At 50.3% G+C, this 18,118-nt stretch overlaps 3 protein-coding genes across 15 annotated transcripts in view; all 3 read left to right on the top strand.

Moving 5' to 3' along the window:
- LOC143376352 (uncharacterized) overlaps positions 1-18,118 on the top strand; it is a 106,328-nt gene that overhangs the window by 41,892 nt on the left and 46,318 nt on the right. For 2 of the 13 annotated variants that reach the window (XM_076826590.1, XM_076826591.1), the window contains exon 7: positions 17,535-17,808. The exons of 6 other annotated variants lie outside the window; for them this stretch is intronic. In XM_076826590.1, the coding sequence (XP_076682705.1) occupies positions 17,535-17,808 (274 nt within the window). Of the gene's footprint in view, positions 1-137; positions 1,169-1,432; positions 1,607-2,840; positions 3,347-9,453; positions 9,680-10,711; positions 11,073-17,534; positions 17,809-18,118 lie in introns of those variants that run through there. 5 more of the 13 variants (XM_076826582.1, XM_076826578.1, XM_076826587.1 and 2 more) reach the window with 5 other exon arrangements.
- On the top strand, positions 7,194-9,239 carry LOC143376390 (longitudinals lacking protein, isoforms A/B/D/L-like). The gene is made up of 2 exons (XM_076826655.1): positions 7,194-7,511; positions 7,632-9,239. The coding sequence occupies exon 2, from the start codon at positions 7,658-7,660 to the stop codon at positions 7,958-7,960; it is 303 nt and encodes a 100-aa protein (XP_076682770.1). The 5' UTR covers positions 7,194-7,511; positions 7,632-7,657; the 3' UTR covers positions 7,961-9,239.
- On the top strand, positions 13,462-15,556 carry LOC143376396 (longitudinals lacking protein, isoforms A/B/D/L-like). The gene is made up of 2 exons (XM_076826661.1): positions 13,462-14,668; positions 14,815-15,556. The coding sequence occupies exon 2, from the start codon at positions 14,859-14,861 to the stop codon at positions 15,087-15,089; it is 231 nt and encodes a 76-aa protein (XP_076682776.1). The 5' UTR covers positions 13,462-14,668; positions 14,815-14,858; the 3' UTR covers positions 15,090-15,556.

The raw sequence follows: 18,118 nt of genomic DNA, 5'->3' as shown, positions 1-18,118 counted from the left end.
CCGCCTGCGTTTCCATGATTCTAACGACTATAATCTCTCCTTCCGTTCACGCTTCGTATCGTTTACTTGTCTCCCTTCTTCTAACCGCTCCAGCCGCCAAAGCGATTATATTCATTCCCTCTGTTCTGTTACAACAGTAGCGAGGAAGCGTGTGAGCAAATCCAGCCGCCAGACCTTGATGACGTTAGAGAAGAGGAAGAGAGGCTTCGTGGTGGACACCCGTGTCGGCGGCCAGAGGGTGATACCGTTCAGCTCGCGCAGCAACAGCGGCTCCTCGACTAGCAGCGAGCGGCTGGACGTGGCGGACACCAACAAGTACAGGAATGAGTACATCTGCCAGTTCTGCCAGAGGGAGTTCTCCGTGGCTAACGCCTTGGCCAAGCACATCAGGCACAACTGTCTGCAGAATCCAAGGACCGAGTGCAACACCAGCATCGCGATGCATCCGTTCAGGTGCAACGATTGCGGGCGCCGATTCAAAGTCAAAAAGTCTTTCAACTTCCACAAGAGACACGAGTGCCAGAAGTACGTCATCTGCCCGGACTGCAACAAGAAGTTGGTCGGCGAGAGAGTTCCAAGGAAGCATATCGCATTGTGCAGGGGGAAGAAGCAGCGCATACGAAGGGAGAAGCCTACTGATGCGATACTCCCCGTGATAAACGAGGATATCTGCTATCAGATGATCTTGTCCACCAGCGACGAGAACAGCGATTAACCTGTCGCGCCCACCTTTTCATCTGTTTCTACTCTTTTACTTATGTTCTTTTGATAGTTGTCCTTTCTTTTATTTTTTACCGCCGCGTACTACCTTTGTTACGTTCTCAGGACGATAACTGAGCCATTCTCACGTGCTATTGCGCGAATCGAACTTTCCTTTTTTTATATCACGTAAAACGAGTCTTTTTTTTATTTTTATACTGTTTTTAGACTGTTTTCTTTTTTATTACGCCTGTTCGATGCGTTAATTTTGAGTTCTGACACGACCCGATTGGGCAGCGTCCGGCAGCCCGAATGGGGTCTTCTTCTACTTGTGGAAATATACTATTCTTTAAACCACTCGATGTGAACATGCCCCTTGAGTAGGATTAAGTCACGCCTCCCCTCTGTACCCAGTGTAATACAATTATACGTAAATTTCCCTGAAATATTAAATGTTCTCTGAATGCGATGTCGATGGAGGTTTCTCTAGTATCGCTGTAGCGTTCGGTTGTTTCCATTGGTTTGTCTTTTTCATTTTTCATGGATTTCGGGGCACCAGGTGAGTATCATTGGCGCTCGATGGGATAAGGGAGATTCCACTGTCAGACGCCTTTCGCTTTCAGGTTTTTCTTGGCTAGAGCAAGAATGTGCATCGAAACCCCGCACGTGCCTCGCGGCTGATCAACGCATTTCAATACATTCATTCCGTGTCTTTCTTTTCTCTTACTTGCAGACCAACTCTTCCTCATCGGATACGTAACGGGCCCGCAGTGCGTCCGATTCCCCTGTCCGAACTGTGCCAGTGTCTTCAATCGAAAGGGCAACCTGCACCAGCACCTGAGGCACGAGTGCGGCCAACCACCCAGGTTCAAGTGCCCTTACTGCGATTATCGGTCGAAGAAAAAAGGTAACGTCTTTACCCACATGCGCATCAAACACCGTGGAAGACGCATCATCGCGATCGATCTGAAAACGGGTCGACACGTGTAGGAGCCCCTCCAATCAACCGTCGATCTCCGACGTTTACATACCAAAATCTCGTACGAATAACCACGTAACAGTATTAATAATATGTGGAAACTGGTATCCCTGATTCATGGGTGTTTCTACGCTGCGTACTTATATATCTGATAATAAAATCGAAAGTGAAACACTCGACTTTTCCGCCACAAGAATACCACAGTCCTACATCCGAGAAGGGGGAGGATCCGCCTTGTAACGATCTATACACGTTTGTAGATTATTTACACCGTCCTCTGGCCGTTCTTCGGAGCATTTATTAATCAGCTATGAATAGACGAACCGCGTGTCGTTCCTCCAACGCCGACTCTGACGAGGTGCAACCATTTATCTTGCGGATCTGCAGCATCTGGGCGCCTTGATGATACCGACGTGCAGCTCCACTCCGAGAACCACGGATTAACAAGAGCGGAACAAGGGCAGGTTCCCGTGCCCCAAGTGCACCAGTACCTTCAACCGGAAGGAAGAACAATCTCCATGCGCACCTTAAGTTCGAGTGCGGCTAGTCACCGAGATATCAATGCCCCTATTGTGATCATCGTTACAAGAGACCACTCTGCTCTTCGCTCTTGAAGGCACCGAGCTTTTAGCCCTTCGCGCCCCTCATTAGCGAAAGCGGGCGCACTTAAAGGTGGTACGGGCCTGTTTTACAGGAACGTTCGAGACAAGCATTATGGGGAATTCGTGTGGAGCATCGATGTCAAAAGTGAAACAGAAGAAAGAGCTCTTACGTTGCTTCCGGTACAATCAGGATGCATTGAAATATACTTATATACTTCTGTTTGAAAAAAAAAACACTAACAGTCCTCTACGAGTAATTCTGCCATACTGTTGCGATCAACGTAACAAAATCTGTAACGCATTTTCCCATTAAGCGGTAACGCCACGATGAAAAGCCAAAAATTACAGGATAACTTTGAAGATGATTTTAAAGAAATTTGTGAATTACAGTCGCCAGCGATGAGAAAGATCGCGAACATCTCTTTCTTTCTAATGCCTGCGTTTCCACGATTCTAACGCCTATAATGGGTTCTCCCCTTCCGTTCACCCCTCGTATCGTTTACTTGCCTCTCTTCTTCTAACCACTCCAGATTATGATTATTCCCTCGGCTCTGTTACAGCAGTTGTGAGGAAGCGTGTGAGCATTCCTATCCGCCAGATCTCGATGAAGTGGAGGAAAAGGAACAGAGGCCCTGCGGTGGACAGCCGTGTCGGCGACCGGAGGGTGATACCGTCCAGCTCGCACAGCAAGAGCGGCCCCTCGACCATCAGCGAGTGTGTGAACGTGGCGGACACCAACAAGTACAAGAATCATCATATCTGCCAGTTCTGCAACAGGGAGTGCAACGATTGCGGGCGCCGATTCAAACAGAGAAAGATGTATACCTACCACGAGAGACATGAGTGTCAGAAGTACGCCGTCTGCCCGTACTGCAACCAGGAGTATAAAGGCCCCAAAATTCGAAGAAAGCATATCGTACGGTGTCAGAAGAGAGAGCGACAAACACGAAGGGGGAACGCTAGCCAGAAGTCCACTGATGTGGTACTCCCCGTGAAAAACGAGGACCTCCACTCTGAGCTGATCTTGCCCACCGACGGCAACAGCGTTTAACCTGTCGTGTCCCTCTTTTCATCTGTTTTTATTCTTTTATTTATGTTACACATACGATAACACTGAAGTGTGCCATTCGCCGAGGAGTTAGTACCATGCGTCATTTCTTTTGATAGTTGCACTTTCTTTTATTTTTTAGCGCCGAGTATTATCCTCGATACGTTTTTAGGACGATAACTGAGCCATTCTCACGTGATATTGCGCGGATCGAATTTGCGCTTCTTTTTTCTTTTAGTATCACGTACAACGAGTCTTTTTTTTATTTTTATACTGTTTGTAGTTCGTTTCCTTTTTTATTCCGCCTGTTCGATGCGTTAGTTTTGAGTTCTGACGCGACCCAATTGCGCATCGTTCTACAGCCCGAATGGGGTCCTGTTCTACGTGTAGAAATATAATATTTTTTTAACGCAATGGTTTTGTTTTATGAATCACATTCGCCGGAAGCACGAGTGCAACGTGGTCTACGTGCAGGATATTTATCGTTTACCGAACAGAACCTGGCCCTTTAAACCTCTGCATGTGAACATGTCCCTTGTATAGGATTTAGTCACGCCTCCCCTCGGCGCCCATTGTAATAAAATTGTACGTAATGTTCCCTGAAATGTCGAGAGTTCCCTGAATGCGACGTCCTTGGAGAGTTTCTCTAGTATCGCTGTAGCGTTTAGGTGGTTTCGTTGGGCTGGTCCTTCTGATTTGTCATAGATTTCGAGGCACCAGGTGTGTATCATTGGCGCTCGATGGGAGTAAGGGAGATTCGACTGACAAGACACCTTTCACTTCCAGTTTTTTTTTTGGCTAAAGACAGTGCAACGGAAACCCCGCTTGTAGCTCGCGGCTGATCAACGCACTTCCCCTCTATTCATTCCGTGTCTTTCTTTTCTTTTACTTGCAGATCAACTCTTCCTCGTCGGATACCTAATGCCCCAGCAGTGCGTCCGATTCCCCTGTCCGAACTGCGCCAGCGTGTTTAATCGGAAGGACAACCTGCAGCAGCACCTGAAGCGCGAGTGCGGCCAATCGCCCAGGTTTAAGTGCCCTTACTGCAATTATCGCTCGAAGAAAACGTCCAACACCCGCACCCACATACGCTACCACCACCGTGGAAAAACCATCTTCGTGATCGATCTGAAAGTGAATGACGCATAGGAGCGCCTCCAATCAACCATCGATCTCCAACGCTTACATACCAAAATCTCGTACGAATCGCCGCGAAGGAGTATTGTACGATACGTGGAAAATGGCCCCCCTGATAAAGGGAAGTTTCTATACTGCGTACTTATGTATCTGATAATAAAATCGAAAGTGAAACGCTCGACTCTTCCGCCACGAGAATACCAAAGTCCTACATCCGAGACGGGGGATGGATCCGCCTTGTAACGATCTGTACACGTTTGTAGACGATTAACACCGTCTCTTGCCGTTCTTCGGGGCGCTTATTAATTAGCTATTGGATAGACGGAACGCGTGTCGTTGCTCCAGCGCCGACTCTGACAAGCTGCAACCATTTATATTGCAGATCTGCAGTATCTGGACGGCTTCAAGTTATCGACTTGCAACGCCATCGCGAGAATCACGGATTACCAACAGCGGAACAAGGACAGGTTCCCGTGCCCCAACTGCGCCAGCACGTACAAACGGAAGAACAATCTCCGTGCGCACATCAAGTTCGAGTGCGGTCAGCCACCGAGATACCAATGTCCCTATTGTGATCATCGTTACAAGAGAACATCTCACGTCTATAGGCACGTACGAGTCCAGCATTATGGCGAAATGGTGTGGTGCGTCGATCTTAAAAAAGGAAAGAAGAAATAGCTCTTACGTTGCTTCTGGGTACTATCACGATGCATCCAAATATACCTATATACTTCTCTTTGAAAAGAACACTAACAGTCTTCTACGAGTAATTCTCCCATACTGTTGCGACCAGCGTAACAAAATCTGTCATGCAATTTCCCATTAAGGGGTAACGCCTCGTTGATAGGCCAAAAATGGCAGGATAACTTTGATGGTGATTTTAAAGAATTTTATGAACCTTATTAAAAATGTAACATACGGATCTCATGATATGTATAATGAAGAACAAAAAAACATTTTTTTCAGATTTTTTTTAATAAAAATTAACGGCACATTAGCCGCACAACTGATACGTATTTCTCATTTGAGTCGTAACGCGGTAGATTTTTTCACGTCTGCACCGTTAGACCTAGAACAAAAGGACAAAAAGTTTGGCAATCTACGCATTAAATATATTACGCTCTCGTTATAAGTCCGTTTACACCATGCGCCGTACGCCCGCCTCCATCCCCGTTCGTCGAGCTTATAACGAGTGCGTTTTGTACTATAGAAGTACCCATGATTTTTGCAAAATATTGAAAACTCTCTTTCTAATTAACATATCTATAAGAAATTTTTTAGCAAAAAAGTGAATTTTTTTCAAATTATAGCCATTTCTTTGAAAATCAATATTTTTTTTCGAAATTTTGGGTACTTCTCTAGTATTTAGTGTGTAGATTACAAAACTTTGTCTTATGGTTCTACGTCCGACGGTGTGGCCATGAAAAATTCCACCGTGGAATGGCTCAAATGGGAAAGACGTATCGGTTGTGCGGCTATTTTTTATTCTAAATATCTGAAGAAAAAAATGTATTTTTTTCTTCTTCATTCATATCATAAGAACCATATGTTATATTTTTAATAAAGTTCATAAATTTCTTTAAAATCACCCCGAAAGTTATCCTACCATTTTTCGCCTATCATTATGGTGTTACCCCTTAATCTCCTACCTTATCCGTCCAGATAAGAAGAAAAAAACCCGTCCGTGGCTCGCGGCTGATCAACGCGCTTCCCTACATTCATTCCGTCTCTTTTTTTTCTTTTGCTTGCAGACCATCTCTTTCCCTTCGAACGGGACTCGTCCGAGTCCTGGGTCCTGCAGTGCGTCCGATTCCCCTGTCCGACCTGTGCCAGCGTCTTCAATCGGAAGAGCAACCTGCAGCAGCACCTGAAGTACGAGTGCGGTCAATCGCCCAGGTTTAAGTGCCCTTACTGCGAGTATCGGTCGAAGAGAACGTCCAACATCCGTACCCACATGCGCTCCATTCACCGTGGAAGAAGCATCTTCGTGATCGATCTGAACGCGAACGACGCGTAGCAACCCCTCCAACCAACCATCGATCTCCTCCGACATCCACATACCAAAATCTCGAACGAATAGACGCGAAACAGTATTGTACGATACATGGAAAACGGTCCTCTGGTTTATAGGATTTTGTACCCTGCGCAATTATGTATTTGGTAATAAAATCGAAAATGAAACGCTCGATCCTTCCGCCACGAGAACACCAAAGTCCTACATCCGAGAGGGGGGATCCGCCTCGTAACGATCCGTACACGCTCGTAGACGATTAACACCGTCCTCTAGCCGTTCTTCGGGGCACTTATTAATCAACTATCGATAGACGGAACGCGTGTCGTTGCTCCAGCGCCGACTCTGACGAGCTGCAACCATTTATCTTGCAGATCTGCAGCATCTGGGCGGCTTCAAGATACCGACGTGCAACGCCACCCCGAGAACCACGGAAGAGCGGAACAAGGACAGATTCCCGTGCCCCAAGTGCACCAGCACCTTCAACCGGAAGAACAATCTCTACTCGCACCTCAAGTTCGAGTGCGGTCAGCTGCCGCGCTTCGGCTGCCCCTATTGCGATTACGCGTCCAAGAAATCCTCCAACATACGCGCCCACGTGCGCAGGAAGCACTACGGATACAAAGTCAGCGTGATCGACGTGTCGCGCAACTCGTTCGCCGCATCCATGGAAGATCTCAGCACCGTAAAGATCGCGCCGGCCTTTTAACTAGAACACCATCGCATGCTACCGCCTCATTCTCTCCCTTACCTCTGTCACTCGCTGCCGTAGCGTTCCGAATCGTTTAGGTTTAGATCCTTAGATCGCCACGCGCGTTCGTTTGTTCCACTTCCCCCTCGTTAGCCGTCCGATCGGTAATCGCGGGACAGAGCGTGACTGCACGCGCCGACGAGCGATCCTTTCGTTGATCAATAAAGCGACTAGCTGTCACTGCACACGAGCCACGAGGTTCTGTTCTTATTTCACTCCTCTGCACGGAAGATCCTAAGCCCTGCCGTGACCCGCGGCCCTGGACGATCGACAGCCCGAAGAAGGTTTGACAACCAGCCACCATATTCTTATTCCTCTCTAGAGCCTAGCCACTCCGTCCACCCACCGTGGACACGCTGCAAGAACTCTGACAGGGGTGCCCGTTCTTCTTCTTTGTGTTACAGGCTTGGATTACTGCGTGTTCGCCGGAATGCCGTCGCAGAACTTCGTTCTACGCCGTTACGGGCCGGCCCCGGGCCTCCCTGTACCCGACACGTCGGGCATGCTGGTCAGGAAGTTCCCCTGTGCCAACTGCACCAGCGTGTTCAGTCGGAAGGGCGGGCTGACCTACCATCAGAAGTTCGAGTGCGGTCAGAAACCGCGGTTCAATTGTCCTTACTGCACTTATCGCGCCAGGCACATCTCGAACGCGCGTAGACACGTGAGGAAGTGCCATCCCGGGAGGGAGGTGTACACCGTCGATCTCTGCCAGCTGCAGCAGCACGCCGCTTGAAATCACGCCACCGGAAGATCGCGGGGCCTCCACTGCCGAAGATGGACGCCTCGCGGAGCAACCCTGAAGACGTCGGCGACCAAGGTGTCGTCGCAGGAAGAATTCCCGTCGCCGGAAGAACGGTAGAGACACCCGACTGGGGAGAAGTGTTCGAATCGTACGCCGCAGGTCTCGTTCGCTTCTGAAATAGAGCGATCGTCCAGTGGCTGTATGTTCGTTCCAATATGCACTGGGTGGAAGAAATATAGTCGGATCACGAGGAGTGTTTGGGGAAACAGATGGGAGTGTACTTGTTTGTGGAGGCAGTGAAGGTATCCTTCTGTGCAGGGCCGGCGCGAGGCGGGTTCAGCGCGTTCTCTGGAACTCGACTACGTGCTTTAAAGAGTCTGGGTTCACGAAAAGCTCAACGTAAATTTTGCAGGGCTCTATGCATAGATAATTATTATTACATTTTTTTTAAAAGGCCCCGCGGTCCATGAAAAGCTCGTCGTAAATTTTGCGAGGCTTTATGCATAGTTATTTATTATTATAAAATTTCTTTAAAATGCTCCGCAGCAGGAGATCGTTTGCTCCTAATCAAGCTCGGGTGGGTAGTTGAAATTTACAAGAATTTGGAATCTCTGTGGCCCTGGAATAAGTGACGAGATCGCCGTATTTCTCCCACCCAGTCCATCTATTGAAAACCATTGTGAAAGTACACATCGAGGACTGCGATTAGAGCAATCTTCCCCTATGTTTGACACATGATCCGTACCTTGGTGCAGACTCTTACCGCGCACCGTTTCCTCGCGCGATGGATGAACATCCTCGGGGTTGAACGCGATTTTCTCTCGTTTCAGGGGTGCAAAGTTCCTTCGCCCGATCCCTGTACTCCGTCGACGGACGCTGCGGTGGGAGTGACGCTTCAGCGACGATTCGTGGACGTGCAACGTTTCACGCACCCTCTCGAACACTGCCCGAGAGACAAGAAGCCTCTCCGATTTCCTACGTTTACATTACCAAGCGACAAGCTCGCCAATTACCGTACGATTACGATGGACTCAAGCGATGCGTTCGCACAGGGCTCGACGAGACCGTTGCCCTACGTGCTTTGGCCAGCGGCCGGCGCACGTCGATATAGCATTGCATCGAATCGTTTCACTCGTAGCGCCCGTTAAAAGTTACCGCGTCGGGGCATCCCCCGATCGCACAGATCGCACGGACCCGTGTACTCTGTAGTCGCGAGCAAGATATCAACCAGATGTGTTTCTTTCGTAAAAAATATACAAACTTAAACCCATTCGCTGTGTGGAATTGCTGTTATTCACGGTGAGAAGCGCGCTCACTCCCCCTATCCTCTCCCAGAGATCCGTAGATCGGAATTGATTGGCCGCGGCGAGCGAAGAACGAAATGCTCTAAAGGCATGCTGCTTACGACTTAATCTATAAAATAATGAAACACCAAGCGCCGAGAGAAGATCCACGACGAAATTCTCGTCTCGTTTCTGTTTCAGACTATTCCTCCCTCCTGCCAGAGTTCCCGTGTCCCGCGACCATCGCGAAGGGGCGCAGGAGCTATCAGAAAGCTGGCGTGGTGGGCGCGCCCAGCGAGAAGCAGAGGTTCCCTTGCCCGACCTGCCCCAGCGTCTTCAGCCACAAGAACAATCTCTACTATCACTCCAAGTTCGAGTGCGGCCAGTTGCCCCGTTTCTGCTGCCCCTACTGCCCCCATAGAACCAGGCACGTGTCCAACGTGCGCGCCCACGTGCGCAGGCGGCACCCCGGTAACAACGTCTACGCGATCGACGTCTGCAAAGTGCTCGACACGAGTTAAACACCGGGGACCTCAAGTGTCCTCCGTGCTGCTCGCGTTTATAGAAGTCCCGGAGGGTGGTTGATCGAGCGTCCCGGAGCGCTTTGCGTATATAGGGAACTTTGTACCTGTATCATTGGATCCGGAGGAGGATCTCCATGGTGCGGTCGAAGGATATCGCGTGAATCAGTGTACTCTCAAGTACTGGACTCTCAATAAGCTAAGCCTGCTAATCGAATGTATTCTTATAATATCGTTGCGTAAATTTAGGAATGGCTCATTTTACGTCGTACAACGTTAGGGTAGATTTCTGAAGGACTTGAGACCACTCTAGTCTGACCAAAGTTTACGTACACCAAGTCCCCTGGAAGATCAACTACTCTGTTCTAATTCCCGGACCCGATGACAGAGATTCCGATCCCTCCGCGATTCTCGCGCACACTATTGCCGCCTGAGTAACCGTAACGCATGCCTGTCGAGCTGGGCGATACAGAACATCGAGAGAGGTTAACGTTTAAGACGATCCCAAGGACATTTTCGGTTCTCCTCCTTCTGTATTTTGATAAGAAACGTGTATCGACCGTCGACGTACGAAAATTATAAGCGAACGTCTACTTGTAACCTGAGATCTCGCAATAAATATGAAGAATAGTCGCAAGGAACCGGCATGCTTCTGCAGATTGTCCGTTTAATGCCATGTGCCGCGTCGTTTTATAAAATAACCCTGTGCCTAGGTAGACAGTAATCCACAGCTTCCTCGAGTAAACTCGCGCTTTTAGATCCGCGGCAAAGAGCTTCCCGTTCGATTTCGATCCCAGAGAACCCCCGTACCCGGCGAATCTCGTTCCGTTCGTTCCAAACGGCTCGGCCGCTCGGCGTTTGGAACTGGAACGTTAAGCTGGTAAGCCCGGGCAGGTGCCCGAGAGATAATTAACCGTAAGAACATGTGAATTTTCCAGAGAAGCTACCGAATCACGTGGACGGCTGGTACCAGGCAGACACTCGCGTGGCCGATCCCCGGCAAGCTCATCGCAAGCACATCTGCCCCCAGTGCGGCAGGTCCTTCACCTGGCGCTACAATCTTCAGCATCATCTGAAGTACGCCTGCGGCCAGTTGCCGCGATTCAATTGCCCGTATTGTCCTTACAGGACCAAGCACACGTCCAACGTCCGGGCCCACGTTCGCAGGAAGCACCCCGACATGGAGGTCTACGTCATCGATCTCATGAGAGCGCAACAGTGAACGACATTGATGTACCTATCCCGCGGGCGATAGCTGCCACCGATCCTTCAATAAAAAGATAAACATTGCTCCTCGAGCGTGTCCTTCGAAACCTTCCGAGTGCATGCTCCTCCCTCGACTCGTTGGCATCCTTGCGACGGATCCAATCAAATCCGTAATCGTCGTTGGTCTGAATGCATCGTGGCGCAACTACTAAGCGAAAGGTGTATTCCTCGTTTGGGTCGTCCACGATTGAAGCATCGAGTCGTTGTAATTTTTCAGAGACCAACCGTTTTTGTTCCTCCGGGGACAAGCGAGTCCTTGCACTCTGATCGAGCGTTATTCTTGTAGCCAAAGGCGTACTCTTCTGCTGGATGGTTCGTGACTATTTAAGCTACTTCGTAGATCCCTGTCTCAACGTGGATATAAGGGAGCTTCCGACTACTAGTGCTCAGACCAGCTCGAAAGACCAAATCGTTTTTTTTTCAGAGTGGGAGCGCGTAGCGGGTCACTTGAAGCCGAAGAGGACTCACAGTTTGCTGCCACCGCCGAGGAGAAGGCGTTCCGAGAACGGGGTGGGATTCCCCTGCGGGAACTGTAAAAGCGTGTTCAACAGGAAGGACAATCTTCACCATCATGCCAAGTTCGAGTGCGGACAGTCGCCCAACTTCAACTGTCCTTACTGCGCCTTCAGGACGAAACATCCGTCGAACGTGCGCGCCCACGTGCGCAGGATGCATCCGGGCAACTTTGTCTACGTCGTGAACATCAGCAAGATGGATATTCAGTCGTCCACCTAATCACTTTACTCTCTGATTTCGATTACAATCTACGAGACGACCAGACCATCGTTGACACTGCTCGTTTAAACTTCTGTAATTAGCCTGCAGTCAATTTTTTTTTAGAGTTGTTATATTTTAAAGGCACACCACGTTATTTTCACTTTGTACGTAGCAGAAGAAAAAGACATTTGCTATTATTTCGCAAAGTATACTCGTATCTATGTGACTCACCCTTCTCCCTCAACGATACACGCTTCCTTGCCTCCTTTCCTCGTGAGAAGTCAAAGTCTGTCTCTAGCTGGGCTCCCTAGCACGTCCAAGATTAGAGTTAGTCTCTGTGTGTGTCTTTCACGATATCTGCCCGTCCCCGTGTCGATATCCGCGTCCCGTCGCGATCAACAGGGCCGGTGAACGAAATAGTAAGCCCGCAAGATCGTGAAGCTGCGGTAGCGCGTCGGCAAGCATCGTTGGTAGTCATTTCTCGTTCACGTTTCTGTTCGCAGGTGTGCATCACCAGCAGATAATGCATCCGTGTTACCCACAGGGGCACCGTTACGCCTACGACGCCCCACGAAACGAGCAGAGCAGGAGTTACCCTTGCCACAAGTGCGGCAACGTGTTCACGCGTAAGAACAATCTGTACAACCACCTCAAGTTCCAGTGCGGACAGTTGCCGAGGTTCAATTGCCCTTATTGCTCGTACCGCACCAGGCACTCGTCGAACGTCAGGTCCCACGTGCGCAGGATGCATCTCGGCCAGAGGGTGTACGTCCTCGACGTCCGCGGCAAGCAAGAGACGCAAGCACAGTGGACGTCGTAGACCGCGACCGAGAAGATTGGCCGCGAAACGTGGACGATAGTTCGCGACGAACTTGCGCCTGTGTCGAACGTACCTGACACCTGTGATAGCGAAATAAAGGAGACGCGTTCTCGAGGTATCGCGGCGAAGGGATGTCGAGAATTTGTAAAGAACGCAGTGGACTGTAGGATTCTTGGATTCTTGCATTCTAAGCATCTAGGGCTCTAAGATCACAGAGTCGTGCCAATTGTCGTAGGGTCCCAGAATCCTACGACTCCGACGAGACTCACCTAGCCTGTAACACCAAGCACACTTTAGTATTCAAACTTTCTTCAATAAACAGCGACTTTTCCTACCCCCGGCGTTGATGTGACTCGAACCACGTAGATCCCAGCAGCCCCCCGGACCTGAACTTCCCACCTCCACGTTCTCCTCCACTGCCAATGCGACCGACCACTCCTTGGATGTTTGCTCGTTGGACCTTGTTAATCAGTTGGACAGTTGGACTCGATGTGCCCGAGAACACCCGCGTCGAAATGTAGACCCGCCAATCAGCCAAGACCCGTTTCGTTCCAGATACGGCCTCGTTCACCGTGTTCGGGATCAACGTCGGTCTAGGAGGCGGCCAGGTCCAAACGATCGGCAAGCTATGGCCCCGAGCGCCACACCCCAATTGCTATAGGAAGAAGAAGTTCCCCTGTCCGAACTGTGCCTGCGCCTACAGCCAGAAGTACTCGTTGAACCGACACCTCACCTACGAGTGCGGGCAGGAGCCGCGGTTCAAGTGCCCGCACTGCGAGTACCGGTGCAAGAAATCGGCCAACGTCTACGAGCACGTTCGGAGAAGGCACAAGAACTGCCAGGTGTACGCCATCGACATCCTAAAGATGGCCCACAAGAAGGTTACTTAAGAACACCGAGGCACCTCCGTGTCGTCCTTACGTGTCCACCTTCTGTGTAAAACGCTGGAGAGTTCGTGGCGCGAAGTGTTCGCGCTAGTAGCGTTCGTCAGAATGAGGGGAAAAGTGTTGGTATTTGAACACCTCGGGGATGGAGAGTCGATATTTCCCGGCTTGTGACAGATTTCTGTTACATTCTCTGTTAAGGGGGAATAGGCGAACGGTGGCCACTTCTACCAATACTTTTCTACTTATTTTTATCGCTACTGTGGCCGTGCACTATACGAATCTGTGACTACTGTTTATACTAAATACGGTGTCCACTTCCAGCGGGTGTAACTTAGATTAGACTCAACCGATCGATGCATGTTTCTCTTTCTAGGTGTTCTTCGAACGATTCGGCAAACCCCTCGTATAAGTTTCCTTGCGTGGGATCAGGAACCCCTGTAATAAGATGGAGCCTGGACTAAGAGACCGCGGAGAGTCGGCGTTAGCCGTGCTGGCAAACGCGACTGATCAACACGCGGCTCTCTTTTTCCGTGGCTTCCGAAACACGTAGGAATTACTAAACCTATTCCTACACTTATGAAGACCAGGCATTACAGTGAACAATTTTACTGCAATGTAGTGTACAGTTCACAGGTTTTCAATCTCGGTCGCAACGTGTCCGAGAGCTACCTTCGTCGTCCTTCGGGAATTGTACTCGCCCTTCAAAGACTGTGAATAAAGAAGACGCATTTACCACACCCTTTTACTTTATTTCAAGCTTCTCCAGGCTCACATTCTGCCCAGAGTTCCTGTTTCTCTTCTCTGTGTCTGCGTGTCCAGTTTCGCTTTACCTCCACGGAGCAGAGAGTGCACTGATTAAACGAAGAGTTTTCAATGTTTTTCTACGACATCCATAGAGTTGTTACCGTTCTCTCGCAGGTGCAGCCACACCGCCCTTTCAATTTCCCAGAGACCTTGGATTTCCTTCGTTGTTTGACCAGAAGGTTTTCCTTCTTTTCCAGAATCTAGTCCACCTTTCGATCATTTCCACCAAGAAGCATCGAGGCTCCGACAGCGATGACAGCTTCGCCCATAGCTACTTCTATGAGTGATTCACGAGTAAAGAAATCCAAAGGGTCTGCTGCTTTCATTCGGGTGTGTTCGTCGGGCGAACTCTTCAGAAAGAATCTGCAAGAGTAGCCAACCGGTTGCAATTACGCTTTCAGGTAATCGATCCAGGCTGGATTTGGCGAGCTCGAAGCGCTGGGAATTATAGGAGCGTTGCGCGTTCCGTTGGTGTTGTCGCGCCACGTTGTTGCAGGAAGCTGGAGCACGCTATTAACCCCAGGCAATCTGTTTCTCTCGTTCACAGGTGCATACGTTCACCTGACGCACTTACCACGTCAGTACGAGATCATGGACGTACACCATCCCTGTCCAACGTGCAATCGCACCTTCAAGAGGAAGAACAGCCTGAACAGGCACCTGCTCTACTCCTGCGGTCAGAATCCACGGTTCAAGTGCCCTTACTGCTGGTACCGCTGCAAGCTTCGCAGTAACGTCTACAGGCACGTCCGCACCGCCCACAAGAAGCGCGAGGTTTTCGCCATGGACGTCGTCAGGCACTGTGTCAACAAGCCCAACTGAACGCAAGCTCTCAGGCAGCTTCTAAGTCGGCGAACACGATCAAAGACACTTTGCGTACTCTTCCAGAAGAAGGGAACCACTGTTACTAAAACACTCTGAGTCCTGCGAAGCTCAGAAGTCTTGGAAATAAAGGCAGATGCAACCCTTTGCCGGAGGAACTCGCGTCTATATGTATCCCCCATTATCCGCTTCATTTATCGAACAAATACGCAATAAATGGTGCCCCAAAGTCCTCATCCCACGATCGTTCTTCTTGCAAGTGTACGCATACTGACTCGAGACCTCTTTCCGAGACTCCAGTCACAATACATCTCTCATCCGCTGATCCGTTTACTCGAGACGCTGCTCGGGGTACCTGCAATCACTAACCAATCCATGGACACGTGTATGTTCTAACTTGAATTCATCGTGAGTCGTGGCTAGAGGCATCTCCGATTCATTGAGATAATATCGAGCCACGAATTCTGCTTTCAGATTACCACCGCCTTATGAACGAGCGCTGCAAGAAGCGACGGAGACGGTTCACCGGGCAACAGTTCAAGAAGTTCCCCTGCCCGAACTGTCCCAGCGTTTTCGTGTGGCAGTGCACCCTGAAGAGGCACCTGCGGAACGAATGCGGCATGGAGCCGCGGTTCAAGTGCCCCTACTGCTACTACCGCGGCAAGTGGAAGTCCAACATACTCAGGCACATCAACAGGATGCACAAGGACTGCACCGTCTTCGTGATCGACACTTAGAGTCGACCCCCCGGGAATAATAACATTTCAACGAGCGAAAGCTTCCTCTTCCCCCACGAACGGAAAGCTTCCACATCCCTGCGTGGACAAGATGCCTTTGCATCTGGAGAACCACGTGCCTGAATGAATTCTTGAAACGTTTAATTAATAAATCTTCTCTGCATTTGTATGCCCGACGGAAGCTGGCAGTGTCTCTGTCGACTGAGATTTGACTGGTCGGCTCCTTGCGTACTGAATCCACCTATCCCGTTGATAGATCGCTGTTAGAAGCACCCGCACCCATTTCTTTCTATTTTAACCGCGACTTTGGACGGTCGTTGGTGCGCGAGGGGTTGACACGTAGGATAAGGGAGCTGTGTCTGTCAGGGGGATGTACCGATGCCAATAAAATACAATTTTTAGAAACTTTCTAACCTTCCCCTTAACGGAATCTGAACCCCCTGCGTTCATTTGGTAGCGAGGAGAGCGGAGCAGCGTGGAACCAAGCGATTTTCATCGCCACGAGACAATCTCGTCTCTTCGTTTGTTGCAGGTAGCCAGCGGAAGTGGTATTACGCTAACAATTACCCTAGGCGCAGAAATCCGCAGCGGTTCAGGGCACTGAAACCGGGGATGTACGTCTGCCCGAACCCGAATTGCGCGAGGCCCTTCAATTGGAAGGGGAACCTGAACAGACACCTGAAATACGATTGCGGCCACGAGCCGCGGTTCAAGTGCCCCTACTGCCCCTATCGTTGCAAGGTGAAGGGGGACGTGAAGAAGCACATCGCCAGGAAGCACCAGGGCCTGGCGATCTACGTCCTCGAGCTGCTCACCAACTGATCCTGGATATTCTAATTGATTAACCTGCTACTATCAACCTCGACACTTGTACTTCATCGCAAATAAAACACACTTTTCCCTATTTCTCGAGAGTAATGCAGCCGCCATTTACTGCCGAGTCGATCGGAATCGAGCAGCAACCTCGGACGAGGCTCTTTGTTGACTGGTACCTGGGAGAAACACTGCTCAGCCTCTTTCGAATCAACTCTGCGTGTTTGTCTTGCCATACCAGTCTTATCCAAGCGTCTCGTCGCCGGAGCTAGCGTTTCTGTTTCAAGGAGCAGTTTCGCTTTCGTAAAACAGTGGCTGACGGACATGCGACGTTAGAGAAGCGCATCTCACCCCGGCCGCGCCCGTTTCAGGATCTTTTACCGGTTCCCTTTGATTGCAGGTGCCGGTGGGCCGTTCAGGTCGATCGAGACACCGTCCTCGGTGGAAAGTGCGCGGCAGTCGAAATTCGCGTGTCCTAATAGGGGCTGCGGTCGGACTTTCAACTGGAAGGGAAGTCTCAGCAGGCATCTGCGATACGAGTGTGGCCGTCCCCCCCAGTTTAAATGTCCCTACTGCGATTACATTGGCAAATTGAAAAGCAACGTGAACAAACACCTTGCGCGCAAGCACAAGAACAGACGCATCTATGTCGTCAGTCTGTTCCAGCAGCCTTCCCTCCCATTTCGTTAGAGGAACCAACCCTCCTGGAATGTACAACCGATTCGCGCGTCGCGCCTGCCGCAATAAACATTGAAAATTCGACCGAGTCTGCCCCCAAGATATCCCTCGTTCTATCCCCACGCGTTAGTTAGGAGATGTTGGCGAATGACTGGCGGTTTAAGTCGCGTGGCCAGCCCCCGGTACCACTGATCGCGAACGGCACGTTGTTTTTCAGGGTGCAAAGAGTGGAGCAGCCACCGGCGGACCAACTGGTTCACGAAGCCCAGCAAGTTCGCCTGCCCGAACCCCAACTGCCGCAGCGTGTTCGCGTGGAAGAGGAACCTGACCAGCCACCTGCGCTACCAGTGCGGCCAGCAGCCGAGATTCAAGTGCCCTTACTGCGAGTACGTGTGCAAGGTGAAGGCGGACATACGGAAGCACATCAAGAGCAAGCATCAGAACCACGACGTCTACGTGATCGATATGTTCCGGTCGTGGGAGGTTCTTCGGTGAGCGAAGAACGGGGCCAAGTGGCGTCCGAGCCTCTCGTCGTTGCCCCAGCCTCCGTTTGCCACTGTAATTTCATTAGCGACGTTCAAGCACACTGTCCGTCACGCTGGCTTGCGAGTCTAGTCGGCCTATTGTAAATCTATACCCCGTAACAAGGCAGAGTATGTACCAGTAACGAAACCGCCCGGCCCGAAACCCGTAACCACCCCTCTCACTCAACCAACACGCGACTCGAGCTTCGCATGTATTCCGCACTTGTTGTTTGCTCTCTGGGCTTCGGGGGTATCGCATCCACGCGGGCTATTAACG

Source organism: Andrena cerasifolii, chromosome 14 (assembly GCF_050908995.1).
Source record: "Andrena cerasifolii isolate SP2316 chromosome 14, iyAndCera1_principal, whole genome shotgun sequence".
NCBI lineage: Eukaryota > Metazoa > Arthropoda > Insecta > Hymenoptera > Andrenidae > Andrena > Andrena cerasifolii.
Note: the sequence above shows the minus strand (reverse complement) of the source record. Positions and strands in the feature narration are given on the sequence as shown.

Coding starts and splice junctions, on each gene's coding strand:
- LOC143376390 (XM_076826655.1), top strand. CDS start 7,658: ATGCCGTCGCAGAACTTCGTTCTACGCCGTTACGGGCCGGCCCCGGGC.
- LOC143376396 (XM_076826661.1), top strand. CDS start 14,859: ATGGACGTACACCATCCCTGTCCAACGTGCAATCGCACCTTCAAGAGG.